The 15,518-nt window shown below is 39.0% G+C and overlaps 1 protein-coding gene across 1 annotated transcript in view; it reads left to right on the plus strand.

Moving 5' to 3' along the window:
* Window positions 1–15,518, plus strand: part of shoc2 (SHOC2 leucine rich repeat scaffold protein) — a 117,778-nt gene that overhangs the window by 45,847 nt on the left and 56,413 nt on the right. Inside the window, exons 2-3 of the mRNA XM_078565180.1 lie at window positions 2,067–3,028; window positions 10,093–10,230. Of these exons, the coding sequence (XP_078421306.1) occupies window positions 2,329–3,028; window positions 10,093–10,230 (838 nt within the window). The 5' untranslated portion in view covers window positions 2,067–2,328. The remainder of the gene's footprint in view (window positions 1–2,066; window positions 3,029–10,092; window positions 10,231–15,518) is intronic.

Here is a 15,518-nt window from a genome sequence, read left to right on the forward strand (position 1 = left end):
CCAGAAGTGCTGAGTAGATGATGCATCTCCCTCCCGCCCGGAGGTCCCCAGCATCACAGATGCCAGCCTTCAGCCAATTTGATTCATTCCACGTAATATCAAGAAATAGCTGAAGGCACTAGATAGTGCAAAGGCTATGGGCCCCGACAATATTTCGGCAACAGTACTGAAGACTTGTGCTCCAGAACTTGGCACGCCCCTATCCAAGCTGTTCCAGTACAGCTACAACACTGGCATCTACCCAGCTATGTGGAAAATCGTCCTGTACACAAAAAGCAGAACAAATCCAATCCTGCCAATTACTGCCCCATCAGTCAATAGCCAGTAAAGTAATGGAAGGAGTCAACAGCAGTTCTATCGAGTGGCACTTGCTTAACAATAATCAGTTCACTGATGCCCAGTTTGGGTTCTGCCAGGGCCACTCAGCTCCTGATCTCATTGCAGCCTTGGTTTAAACATGGACAAAAGAGCTGAACTCCTGAGGTGAGAGTGACTGCCCTTGACATCAAGGCCACATTTGGCTGTGTGTGGCATCAAGGAGCCCTAGCAAAACTGGAGTCAGTGGGAATCAGGAGGAAAACTCTCTGCTGGTTCGAGTCATACCTAGCACAAAGGAAGATGGATCTGGTTACTGGAGGTCAGTCATCTGAGCTCCAGGGGATCACTGCAGGAGTTCCTCAGGGTAGTATCCTTGGCGCAACCATCTTCAGCTGCTTCATCAATGACCTTCCTTCCATCATCAGGTCAGAAGTGGGGATGTTTGCTGATGATTGCACTATGTTCACCATTTGCACCTCCTCAGATGCTGAAGCAGCCCATGTCCAATTGCAGCAAGACCTGGACAATATCCAGGCTTGGGCTGACAAGTGGCAAGTAACATTCACGCCACACAAGTGCCAGGCAATGAGCATCTCCAACAAGAGAGCATCTAGCCATCGCCCCTTGACATTCAATGGCATTACCATCACTGAATCCCCCACTATCAACATCCTGGGGGTTACCATTGACCAGAAACTGAACTGGACTAGCCATATAAATACTGTAGCTACAAGAACAGGTTAGAGGCTAGGAACCCTGCGATGGGTAACTCACCTCCTGACTCCACCAAGCCTGTCCACCATCTACAAGGCAGAAGTCAGGAGTGTGTTGGAATACTCCCCTTGCCTGGATGAGGGCAGCTCCCACAACACTCAAGAAGCTTGACACCATCCAGGACAAAGCAGCCCGCTTGATGGCACCACATCCACAAACATTCATTCCCTCTACCACCAATGTGCAGTAGCAACAGTGTGTAGCATCTACAAAATGAACTGCAGGAAGTCACCAAGGCACCTTCCAAACCCATGACCACTGCTATATAGAAGGACAAGGGCAGCAGATAAATGGGAACACCACCACCTGGAAGTCCCCCTCCAGGTCACTCCCATCCTGACTTGGAAATATATCGCCGTTCCAGAATTTTGACCCAGCGACAGTGTAGGAACTCCCTCCCTAACAGCACTCTGGGTGTACCTGCAATACATGAACTGCAGCGGTTCTAGGAGGCAGCTCATCACCACCTCAAAGGCAACTGGGGATGGGCAATAAATGCTGACCCAGCCAGCCACATCCCGTGAATGAATAAAAAAAATCTGGAATTGAAACCTAGCCTCGGTGATGCTGACCATGAAACTATCATCAATTCTCATTAAAAACCTGTCTGGTTCACTCGGGTACTTTAGGAAAGGAAATCTGCCATTACCTGGTCTAGCCTATCTGTGATTCCAAATTCCCACAATGTGGTTGATTCTTCACTGCCCTCTGCAATGGCTGAGCAAGCCACTCAGTTCATGGGCAATTAGGGAAGGGCAACAATTGCTGGCCTAGCCAGTGACACCCACATCCCATGAAATAATAAAATAAAACCTAAAACCTCTTGGGATTTTTAGGTCGTGAAATAAGATGTTGCGGGTCATTAAAGCAGTTGGAATACGGGATCCCCAATTTGCAAATTGTAAATTTTAATAAGTTTTCATGTACTGTTGCTGATACCTAGATTTTAATCATCTTTTATCTTTTTATTGCAGGAACACCTCTGTTGACACACTTGAAAAGGGAGACTTGAGATGTTCAACATGTGGACAGCAGCTGTTTTCCAGTTTAAAACGGGAGGTCATATCCATTAATGACAAATGTGCAGCTTGGTACCATATCAGACTCCTTGGTCCATTTTTCTTGGTTTCCTAGAACAATTTAAATACGATCTGTTTAACCTTTGAAGATAAGAATTTCCTCCATTGTGTTTTTTTTTAAAACAACACCGAGTTGGCTATTTACTTTGCAGCTACAATGAGCAGTACAGTAGGAAAAGAAAAAGACTGCAAAGAGAAGGACCCTAAAGTTTCATTGGGAAAGGACAGGGAAAGGGATACAAAGGCTTCTGGTGGCTTTGGGAAAGATGGTAAAGAGAAAGAATCCAAGACCAAAGGGAAAGATGCCAAAGAGGGTAAAAAAGAATCTAGTGGGGTACAACCAGGCGTGCAATTCCAAGTGGACAATACAATAAAACGGCCAAATCCAGCACCAGGACGTAAAAAATCGAGTAATGCTGAAGTGGTTAAAGAGTTAAACAAGTGTCGTGAGGAGAATGCAATGCGTTTGGACTTGGCCAAGAGATCTATTCACATGCTTCCAACGTCAATCAAGGAATTGACCCAATTAACTGAGCTTTATTTGTATAGTAACAAATTGCAGTGTTTGCCAGCAGAACTGGGTTGCCTTGTGAACTTGGTCACCCTGGCACTAAGTGAGAATTCACTTACAAGTTTGCCTGACTCTCTTGATAACTTGAAGAAATTGCGAATGCTTGACCTGCGGCATAACAAACTTCGAGAAATCCCTACGGTAGTATACAAGCTGATTTCCCTCACCACTCTCTATCTGCGGTTTAACCGTATAACTACTGTGGAGAAGGACATCAAAAATCTATCCAAACTTACAATGCTGAGTATCCGTGAGAACAAAATTAAACAGCTCCCTGCTGAAATAGGTATGTGTTTTCTGTTTGTTGCCTGCATATCCAAAACAATTTTAATGACTTTTCCTTGGCAGGTATATTTGAAAATGTTATTGTGGTATAACTGGTTGGCGTTGTTTGGAGGGCTTCATTAATTATTGATCTGTTTATGTACGTTGATTTTGCACAGTTTTGCCATACAAATCGGAGTCACACCTCGGACACTCAATGCAAGTTCAATCATTTTTGTTTACTTGTCATTATGTGCAAATAGATGATCATGTTAACAGATGCAATCTCACAATGGACATCCAATGGTCTGAAGTGAAAATTGTGTAAAACTCTACACAATGATGAAATGCTTTGACTACATAATGCTGGAAGGCTGTCAGTCAATCTTAAGGCCTTCATTCAGTCAACTGCAAGAATGAAGCCTGAGTCATTCTTCACCTGAATCCTGAGAATGGATTTCTGCCTGTAAATCTCTGCCAAACACTCAGCATTGTTTTTTCTTTCTTTAAAGAAATTTGTTCTTTGATATCACGTGATAGTTGTGTGTTTCTTTGTATGTTTACTTTGGGGTTACTTTGTAAATTAATATTTTTAAAAAATGCCCTTTCAGGGTGCTCCCGATATGTGTTTCTTCAAAAACTACTGAGAGCAAAGATTGGATTTCAGATGACTAACATTAGCAAGATTCTTCATTTACACCCTTAATATTGAAAATATGCTGGGAATTGTAGACTATAGCTTTACATTTATTTCAGTAAATGCAAGTGAAGATTTAGTAATAGTTGACCTCCACTCGAATGCTGCAATGTCCCTTTTCTAGTGATCCACCAGTTTAGTCATTAACCAGGTGTGATATCTCTCTTTGAATCCCATTCCATAGGCTCAACAATAAATCACTGGAAAGCAAGTTAAGATATCTCTAAGATATTGGAATTGTGGGGAAAATACCATTAATAGAGGACATTAAATCTAAATTCCTATCAATAATTTAGGGAAATTCTTCAATGTTTAAGTATATTCTTTTTTTTGAAGGATACTTTTTGCATTGTGCTCTTGCACCCCCAAAAATCTTGTCATTTTCTGTCAATTCGTAGTGAATTTTTACAACAGTAGGTAATTCATTGAACTACAAATGAACAGGTATGGATGAAGCTTCGTATGAGGAAGAAAATATACCAACATTTAAAATGGTAATACCAGTTATATTGTGTACCATATTTATGATATTGGTGGCATTGCATTATTAACTCTACTGCCACTTGTTTAAACATAGTGCCTCTTAACAGTAAATAGTCATTGCAGCATAACTTTCACTAATAAATTGTTTAAGAATGAATCTACTGAAGTGAGGGTGATGTAAGTGCATTGTCAAACACTCTATTAAAGCATCAATTCAGATTAAAATAAAAATGTAAGATATAAGCTGCTGAATTTTAATTCAGCAAATTTGAATCATTGCAGCCACACAGTTAGCTTTAGCTTTACAATTGTTGTTCATAAAAAAAAATCATATTTACTTTCGTTGGTTAGGGATTGGAAGTTGCATAGCCTTTGGAGATCCCTATTTTACTTAGTTATTCGTCTCCCATGAGCTGTGTCTGATATGAGCATTGTGATTCATCTTTGGTTGCTTCAAGTTTGAGCATAAGCTTGATTAGATTTTACAAGTCTTAAGGCCAGTTCAGGAATTTTCTCTTTTAAATATTATTGACTGCAGTCAAAGACAAATTGAAACTAGAGTTTCCATGTTCCTATCTTTGAACTTCCATTGCACTCCTTCCAAAGCTAATACCACTTTCCTGCAGTTTTCAGCCCAACACTGAATGCGGTTTTGAACTCCAGGTGAGGTCTGACAATAGGCTCTGTAAAGCATCACTTCCTCACTATTTTGTAATCAAACCCCCTTGAGATAAAGACCAACATTCCATTTTGATTTTTGTACCTGTTCAAAAGCTTTACCATATGTGTATAGAATCATAGAATAGTTCCAGGAGGCCATTGGCCCATCAAGTTCATATATAGACACCGTAAACCATTTTACTGTGCAATATCTAGTCTCTAAATCATTAAGAATATTTTCATTTATCTTTCATTCAAAATGAATGATTTTGCACCAGAATGATTTTGGGGCTAAAAGGTTACACCTTGAGCACAGGTTGCATAAACTTGGTTTGTATTATCTTGAGTTTAGTGATGTAATCAAAGTTTTTTTTTTAATGAAAAGGGATGCAGTAGAGTGGATCAAGAATGAATTTAGGAGTGAAATCAGGAAGTGCTTTTCACATACAGCATACTGGAAATCTGGACCTCTCCTCCCTCTCATTCCACTCCAAACAATTGATGCTGGCTCAACTGAAATTTTCAGGACTGAGATTGATTTTAGTCAGTTAAGGACATTTAGAGAAGTGGAACAAAGTTGGATAAATAGAGTTGAGATGGGTTTAAAAACAGCTATGATCTAATAGAATGGCCAAGCTGGCTTAAGGAACTGAATGGCCTTACTCCTATTCCTGTATTCATCATATCAGTCTGTAAAATGCAATTCAAACTCACCTGGTATCTTAATTATGTAACTTGCAAGCAGGAGTGTCTATTTAAACAAGGAGCAAACCAGCTTGATACGTTGTATCTTTCAAAGAATGACTATTTTGCATATGTCACATTTTTCTGTTAAGGATAATTGATTTACTTTTCAATTTTTGGTGTTGCCACCTCATATAGGATGGAAGGGCCTGGACTTTTGGGGTCTCTGCTAGTATTATATAATGTATGCATGCACTCGTGGCTTACCCTTGGCCACAAGAGTACAATGGTTTCTGGATAAATGTTAAAGCATAGTTAGCAAGTTGCAGTGTATCATTACTATTTAATTCGTCTATTTATTGGAAATTTTTAATTGCTTACTATTTTTTTTGGTTTGGGTGGAAGGAGATCCTTTCAAAGACAGTAACCATATTAATGAATAGCTTAATTCTTTACTCACTGAAATGGGACAAAAACAGTTGGGTAATTGATGTCAGCAGAATGGACCTTGTACCTAATTTATTGTCCTATCACATCCAAGACTTTTGACGATTATGATTTCCTTGTCACGGTTGTGGTTATGTAGGACGTTTGATGTCGAGCATAGAGAAATATGAACCTATGCAAAGATTAGGCTTTCTTCCAATACTTCATTTCCTTTTCTACTGTGAGTTGGGTGAAGCTTAGTGTTTCTTGTGGTCTGGGGGAAAGGGAGGATATTGTCTGCATACATTTTTGTTATCTTAAGATCAGTCACTTTGCAGGAATATTTGTGTTGATGCAGTTACTTAGGGACCTGTGTACTTCTGAATAGAGTTTGTTAATTGTAAGACTGTATGTGTCTCATTTTCCTCCAGTTAAATGTGGATTATTCATTTGTATATTGCTGTTTTTGTAGTATTATATTATTTTTAGAGTTAGAGGAAGCACAGCTACACATAGGTGTTAGCAAATTTACACTTTTTGCTGTGTGCTGTAACTGGAATAGGCTGTTAGCTGACACCATCTAGTAGAGCAACTTATCAAACAAACTAGTTAATTGTTTGAGAACTGCAGTATTAGTTTAAGCTAAACCTTCTGACCATGTGCTGAAATAAAAAAGTTTGCATAGATTCTAATAGGCAAAATAAGCCAGGGGCAAGCTATTACATTTGGAACTTAAATGGAGAGTTCAAACAAAATTCCCCATACAATTGCAGTGTAGCACATGCTAAGCGAAGGAGAAAAATGAACACCAAGCATTAGTAATAAATGAGTTAGAGGAATAGATATCGTTGGAAAGAGGTTTTCCAGACACTTTTGAAGGGAGGATGAAATATACCAAAGGAAAAGAATTTAGGAAGAGAGAAACCTACAATGTAGGGTAAGGTTGGGGTGAAAATCCTGCTATTGAAGGTGAAGCAGAAGGTGAACCAGGCCAAAATTCTAATAATAAAGTGTGCACTGGTATACAAGACTGGAGGGGATGATGGTGAAAGGATTGTAAAAGAGGATTTTGAATTCATTGTGTTAGGGGATTGGGAATCGGTGGATGGTTGTAAGGATGGGTGCTAAGCAAGTCCAGATAGGATGAAGTGATGGAGGTTTGGGTTTGAGTTCACAGGCTCAGGAAAATGCTGAGATGAATAGTGTGGATGATAACTTCAGTTGGGCTGGATACTTCCAACAATTTTTCCCCTCCTGCAAACTGCTTTTCTGGTGGCATATTATATAACTATCCCTTTTCACATTTGTTTAATTGGGTTGTAGGAATTGCAAGGTTTTGGAAGTATTGGAATATAGCAAATTTTGTATTTTAACAAGATCAACATTATTAATTACAGACTCTAAACAACAGGCCTGATGGTTTGTGCTATATACAGAAACAGCTGGAATACTTAATGACCTTTTTGCATGAAATAAACCAAATCCCACCTACTGTTCATACTCCATCTGTCTAGGATTAATACATCGTGATTGACTGGAAGATGTAGTGCATTTAGTGATTAACTGAATAATGACTGATTATAAATCTGCACTGTTTTTTGTCTTCCCCCCCCTCAGAACGAAAGATTCAAAATTGTATATTTCAAGTCCACATAATTATTCATGCTAAAAGCATTATGACATTCTAGAATAGTAATTTGATTTATATTCTGCCTGAAAATATGCAGCACCACAGTGTACCTTCTGAAAATAATTATTTTATGGAGCAGGATTAGAGGGCAGTACCTCAGTATTTTCATCCATTGCTTAAGTGTGATGTCGGTTAATGTCAGGTTCCTGATCTATTTTAATAGGAAGGGGAGGAAAGAACATTGGGCAAGGTAACTTGTGTCACTTAAGCTTGATAACTTGATAGTGGCATTGGTAGTAGGAATGCTGGGTCAATGACCTTAGAATGTAGAAAAATAAAGTTCCAAATTCAAAGGTTGGCTAAATTCTGATTATATAAAAAAAATTCTAATAATTTGTTTTTTTGTGATTAAAAAGCCTTGGAGAACTGGGTTTGAATTTTCCTTTTGAAGTTTTATACTTGTTTAGTTACCAATGACTTGATTAGAATCCAGGAGCAATTGATCATTGATTTAATGAAGATGCCACTAAACTGAAGGCACTTTGAGGCTATGGTGAACTGAACTGACAACGTGAGCCTTCACTTCCTCGTCTAAAATGACAGTAATCACAAGAGCTTGAATGACTCTAGGGCAGAAGATCTTCAATTTTAATGTTTATGAAATGTATAACCAAAATACACAACATGGAAGTTGTTTGCTTTTTAAATACTTTTCTTATCCTTTTTTTAAACCACTAAATTAAAATCCAAACAATTGTGGGCATTTTATTCTTTCCTCCCATCTCAGGGTAAAAGTACCCAATTTGGGTTGATTGGGTGCAAACACAAAAATAAGTAAAGGACTTGGTCCAAAAATAAGCTGACAAGCTATCTTTTATTGAATGGCCATGAGGTGCAGTGGAAAAGCAGTACTATGCAGATCCCCAGAAGTGTATTATTTATCAGTATGTGCATCATTTATGTAATGGGTAGCATTACTCCCAGTGACAGCTTAGCTCATGCCTATATTTAAAAAAAAACTATCATTTGTAATTTTAAACAATGATGCACTCGAATTAATACTTCCATCTTTTATTTCCAATGTCTGGTCAAACCTAAATTGATTACAGTATTGATTAGATTCAGAATAGAGCCTTTCCATTTCCAACCACAAAGAGTTAGGAAGTCGTGCCAAATGTTGGTGTGCAGTGATATGGGGAAGTGTGACAACCAATTTCTGTACATACAGGTCCCATAAAAGAATTGGATAGGGAGCATGGGAGCCATTGTGCTATGGATATTTCATCCCAAGAGGATGAATACTGCAGAGTTGTTAAATGAACTTTGTGCATCCCCACTTGAAAAACCAGCAAAGGCCTAGCCATAGTTTCAAAGAAGGTGACTACTTTAAAAATAGTCCTACATACTTATCTGTGATTAGTAGTTACACTGAAAGCGTTGTGTCATTTGGGCTTGTAATAAATTAAGCTGTAGCAAAATCCAGCATTCAATCGATAGTATAAGGGGAGATACAATACAAATTGAGAGACTGGAACTTTTTTAATACAGTTTGCATGAGCACTGTTATAAATACAAAATATTCCAGCTTGAATGCTATTTCTTTCCATAATGCATCAGCATTTAAATGTAATCTTCCTAAAATGACTGACAAGTAATAGTTCTACTTTTTGCTGTCACTTAAGTGACAATAACTGGGAGAAGGTATCTTTGGCATAGACTGAGGTTTAACAGGATTTTTACTTTATGGCAGCATCGGCGGAGAAGAAATCAGTCAACGTTTCGAGCCCTCATGGCCCTTCAGCAGGTTCTGCTGAAGGGCCATGAGGGCTCGAAACGTTGACTGATTTCTTCTCCGCCGATGCTGCCAGACTTGCTGAGTTTTTCCAGGTAATTCTGTTTTTATTTTGTTTTGGATTTCCAGCATCCGCAGTAGCTTTTAGCTTTTTGTTTTTATTTTTACTTTATGGCTTCAGTGGGTGCAAGTCTTCGTGAGCAACAGATTTTCAAGATTTTGGCTCTGCCAATTTGAGAAGCAAACTTTGTGGACCAGATGGCTGCTGGATCAGGATTAGGGAAACAGGAATTGGTTGTGTAAAGCTGAGTTTTTTTAGATTTATCGTAACTAAAATTCAACATTTTTATGTTGCATGTGCAATAGTAGATTCATCTTTGTCTTGCTAATGAGATCCTACCTTCGGGCACTTTCCCTCAACCCATTTGCAATGCCACTCTCCACTTTTAAATGTACCTCTTCAACCATGCCTCTGGTCACTATCACATTTCTTCCTGCTCGACATCTGTTTCAGCCTCTGAAGTACACTGGGAAGTTTATTATGTTAAAGACCCTGTGTAAGTAATTAAGGAATTGTGCACCTGTCTTTTGGGGATATTGTGGAGAGGTTGGTCTTGGTTATTTTTGGTGCATCTGTTTCGAGGTAAAATAGTATCGGAATTATTAATACAAGAATTTGAATGTCTAGATTTTTGATACTTTTCTTTTTGACAGGTGAACTTTGTAACCTCATAACACTGGATGTGGCTCACAATCAACTTGAACACCTCCCAAAGGAGATTGGCAATTGCACACAAATCACAAACCTTGACTTACAACATAATGAGCTTCTCGATCTGCCTGAAACTATAGGTAAGGAGACATTTATTATTTACTGTTGTGTACTGTTCTTACTTCCTCCATATTGAAATAAACGGTGCAGCAACTTTATGTAATTTAAATTATCTGTTTACTTGCTTATGTTTGGTTGTTATTACTATAGTTTTTTGCTCTGAAATGCCAGGGCTTCATTTCTACAGGTTCTCCTCGAGTTTCTAAATATGTATTTTTTTAAATTTGCTAATTTGCGGCAACTTATTGAATTGTCATATCCAAGGTTACTGATTTTATAGTTTCCACAGAAAAGTGAAATTAATTGGAGAGCTCAATCCTCAAAACAATGATAAAATCCTAAAACTCTATAATAAAAATGTAAATTGAATCGAATTGTGGAATAAAATTCCCCCCCCAAAAATCGTGGAATCCAATGTGCTAAAACTGAATTTAATTTACCACGATAAACCAATACCTCTGCCAATTAGGGGGAGGCAGTGACGTAGTGGTAATGTCATTGAACTAGTAATACAGAGGCCCAGGTTAATGCTCTGGGGACAACATGGGTTCAAATCCCAATGAGACAGCTTGTGGAATTTAAATTCAATTAATGACACCTGGAATTGAAAACCATCCTCAAATAGTGACCATAAAACTATCATTGATCTGTTGTAAAAATCCATCTGATTCATTAATGTCCTTTAGGGAAGGAAATCTGCCATCCTTACCTGGTGTGGCCTACATGTAACTCCAAACCCACAGTAATGTGGATGACTCTTAACTGCATTCTGAAATGGCCTAGCAAGCCACTCAGTTCAATGGTAATTAGGATGGGTAACGAACACTGAACTTTCCAGTGACGCCCACATCCCATGATAGAATAGAGGGAAAAAAACAATTTGCCTGATCTGTGTATTTCCAGCATTTCCCTGATTGTGATCTATAAATGAATTTTTAATTGTCATTTGTTTTCCTCCATTTTTGCTTCTCTGTATAAAAGCCATTCAGGGTGATTGGGTGACCTTGACTGTGGGAAGAGATTTGTAGACATTGTTCAGCCTGTTTCATGACTAGATACCCTAAAACATTCAATGGGCACAAGGAGCCTAAATGACAATTTTTCATCTCTTCATTTTATTCTTTTCCCCCCGACCCTATCACTGTTTGTAATTTGACTGCAGAAACTTTAAGGTCGTATCTGCATGTTGCTAAGTATCTCCTCTGAGTATTTGTAGATTACAGCAAATGAAGGGTGGTTGGGATAAGTTGGCCACGTAACAGTGTACGGCCACAAAAAGTTAGAAAAACCCTATCGATATTGTGGAATAGAGTATTTACTGCTTGATCAATTCCTTACTAAAAGATTACAATGACTTCAAGCTTTTGCCTTTGACTTAGATATCAATTATGAATGTGTGTTACTGAAGAAACACTAGTTTATGAAGGTGTCCAGTTTACCAATGCCAAAGTATTACCATATATATAATAGCATATTGAAAGAAGATCTCATGGTTTTATTTGGTGCCAACCCAAGAATAGGCCCCTTTTTTTAAGCTGAACACAGATGACCCACTAGTGGATGTGTGTAAATATATTTGAAAGTGCTAAATATGGATTTGTTATTAGAAACTTTCATATAATTATAGTTTGAGCTTCAAGATTGTAGCTTTGCTGGCCAAAACTAGAGGACTGAGCCCTCAAATTAAATTATAGACATTAACTCTGCCAATTTTATCTACATGATTTTTAGTCATTAACGCAGCAACTTAACATTTAAAGTTTAAAACAAATGGCAGCCTTCACGAACAAGTGGGCAGTATAAGTTGGCTGTCAACTGCTAGTATCAAGATATCCATAAGGATGGAATGTAAAAGCAAAATACTGCAGATGCGGGCAATCTGAAATAAAAACAGAAAATGCTGGAAAAACCCAACTGGCTGCATCTGTGGAGCGAGAAGCAGAGTTAACCTTTTGAAGAGGAGTTATACAGACGCAAAACATTAACTTTGTTTCTCTCTCCACAGATGCTGCCAAACCTGCTGAGTTTTTCCAGTATTTTCTCCTTTTATTTTAGGACTTGATGTATAATTGCAGAATGGGAAAGACTTGCAATGAGATGTATTTATCTGATGGAGATTTTACTTCTGAAGCCCAAATTAGGTGGCTAACTTAAGCTGCAAAAGCTTATAACATAAAGGTTGCGAAATTCTTTTTGGGTTTAACTTTATAACTTGCCATGTTTGTGTCCCTGGTGCAGTTTTACGATGTTTTTGTAATTTTAAATTGATACACAACAGTCACACACTTTGACTCCATGTGGCACCATATTACCCAAATGTTGGACCTAATTGCTTCCAAAGCTGAAAGTCTCTGGGAGAATGCTGCTCTCCTTGTGCTGAGAGGCTCTCCTCTGCATTCCTGCTGCAGATTTTTCTCCATATGCCAATCACTCGTATATGGTACTGCAGTAAGTGAACACTGAGTGGGACAGGGACGTTGAAGCCAGCGACCTTACAGAAGGCTTTTTGGAAATGTTACCTTGATAACATGTTGCACATCTTTAAGAAAGCGTAACGCAAAATAAATCAGAAAAGTGCACTCTGAGGTTCCATGTGTCTTGATGAACTGAACGTTTATTTAGCTAATGTTGCAGAATTTAAGGTACTGTATAGAATACAGTGATATAGTCTGGCTTCAAAGCTGCTTTGACTGCATGATATTGTTGTGCTTGATGTATGCAACAGAAAATAAAATAGATGCAGTTACCATCAACAATTTTTTCATCAGGCTTTGCTGGCACTGAGCAGCATGGAAAATTATCACCATAAGTTTGGCCTGTGCACTGCAATGTTAAACTCCTAGATGTTGACCTGATTTTTAAAATAAATTCTTTGATGCCAAGTGTAGATCATAATGCCTTAGTACAGTTGAAGAGAGGGCACTGAGCTTCACATTTCCCCATATTCTACGGTACAGCAGAATACAGTTCGAAGCTAGTTGAACATTCATGGTATTCTATACTTCTAAATTCTACAATTACTGAAAGTCCCAGGAGCAATAGCTAATTAGTTCAGTGTACGCTTATTTTAAATGTTTTTCTGAAACCCTTGTGACAAACAAATAAATGTGCAAATAATCTACAAAATATTACATTAATCTGCATAAATTTGGCTCGAACATAGGATTCATGATCAGTACCATGACTGGTTAATTTGCTTTCTGTAAAACTTAGTTCCTAATTACTTAGTTCTGTTGAAGAGTCATACAGACTTGAAACGTTAACTGTGCTCCTCTCCACAGATGCTGCCAGACCTGCTGAGTTTTTCCAGGTATTTTTATTTTTGTTTTGGATTCCCAGCATCCGCAGTTTTTTGCTTTTATCTTAGTTCCTAATTAATCTGTCCCAAGCCTAGTGTAGCTTGGTGCCATGTTTTGTTTCATAATTCCTCTGTAAAACACCTTAAAGTTTAAAGGGCACGCTATAAGTTTATTGTTGTTAATGCATAATATGGATAAAACTTGATTTTATTGTATTTAACAGTGTTAATCTTTGTATCAGGGCTTTTTAATGATCTAAAACATTACAAGACTAGAAGTTAAAGGACCAGGTATATTGGCTCATAACTTCCAATCTCTGGGGCGTCATTCCCATGGGTACTTCAAAGATGTGCTCTCCGCCCCCCCGCAGAAGTCCCATGTAAGGATCACATTGCAATTGCCTGGGAAACCCAAACTTCTGTTGGGCAAATGCCCTGCACTTGGAACCATCTGATACTCCAATTTAAATTGCAGTCTTTGGATGGTTCCTATTGCCTTACAGGTATAGCTACCGATGAAAAGTTAGAACAAATAAAACCACTTGTAACTCCTGGGTAACTATAGAACCAACCTCTGCCCCCTACTGGATCTCCCAACCTACCCTCCCACCTACCTGACAACCACCCTCTTTCTCTCCCCCCCACACCCCGACCCACCGGCGACCCCCAAACTTACTTTACACACTTAATTTCTCACTGGTTTCTCAAAGTGGCTGGACTTTAAACTTACCTGCTTTACGGCAGCTTAAAAACAGGGACGTGTCTTTCTTACCTGGACTCTCCTGCACTTGACTGACGGCCTCAGGAACCCACCGCACTATTCTCACCCGGTCCATGTTGGGAAGGACGGGCAAGAAAGGTGCGACTGCATTATTTCAGTGTAAGTACTTAGGAGCAGAGTGGCAATCTGCCTGTAATTGGCACTCCACAGAGGTTATGGCCCATAGGACAGAAAATTACGCTCGGGCGTGCACACGCACGCCCAACCCGAATGAACGTGGAATGACTCACGTTGACGATGGCTGAGTGTGCTGATGTCAACGCGCAGTCGTGTGATACTTCAGTCAGTAGGCGTGTGCCCTCCAACAATTAAAAAGCCTTTTAAGGCCATTAAGCAATCAACACTGCCTGTTCATCCTAACGGTTGGTGGGCAGGCAAAAAGGCCAAGCAGCCTTTTCATTTTTTTGGAAACCCCATCCACAGTCGTGATGAGGTTTCCAAAAGCACTCTTGTATCATGCTGGGTGGGCCTTGATTGGCCTGCCCACATAAAACCGCGGTGCACTGCCGATTACAGGCAGCGGTCGGTTTCCCGAACACCCCCACCGAGCCTGCACGCCAAGGGCAAAATTCTGCCCATAATGTTTTTGTCTGTACTTGTATGGCGTATTTTTTGCTGAGTTTTATCACTTAAGGTTTATAAAATGAAAAAACATATGTTGCTATTTAAGGATTATTAATATGTCACTTTACAACCTGAAGGCTTGACAACTCTGAGCAGCATTTTATGGATTTACTGCATTTGCTGTTTGTCTTTTTCTATCCTACATTTTATTTCCATTCTTCATGTTTTTATTTGTGGGGGCTGAATATCTTTTCACCTACTTAACTATTTTCACATTCAGTTCACCGATCTTTGGTATAATCTAAACGCCTTCTGTTAAGCCTTTTGGAGGTCACTCAACCCATTAACCCTTTCTGTGATTGATATTTGTTAATCCTTTCTCCCTCCTCATTCTCTTTCTCCCACCGCCCCGACCTCTTTCCATAGTTACTCCAATCCCTGAGTATCTTTTTAGTCTTTAATCCCGATGAAGGTACGCTCCCAGGCTGTCAACACCCCTTTCCCTTCACAGGTTAAGTGATTTGCTATGTATTTCCAGCATCTTTTCTATTTCAGACTTTCAGTTATTTATTTAAGGCCTTGTAGCTGGTTCTGGTCCATAATTAAAAGGGCCAGCCTTTTTCAGCAGTTTTTTTCCTTTGCTTTTGCGTTCCTTGTTGCAGATG

The sequence above is a fragment of the Cetorhinus maximus genome, chromosome 20 (assembly GCF_964194155.1).
Source record: "Cetorhinus maximus chromosome 20, sCetMax3.hap1.1, whole genome shotgun sequence".
NCBI classification, from domain to species: Eukaryota; Metazoa; Chordata; class Chondrichthyes; order Lamniformes; family Cetorhinidae; genus Cetorhinus; species Cetorhinus maximus.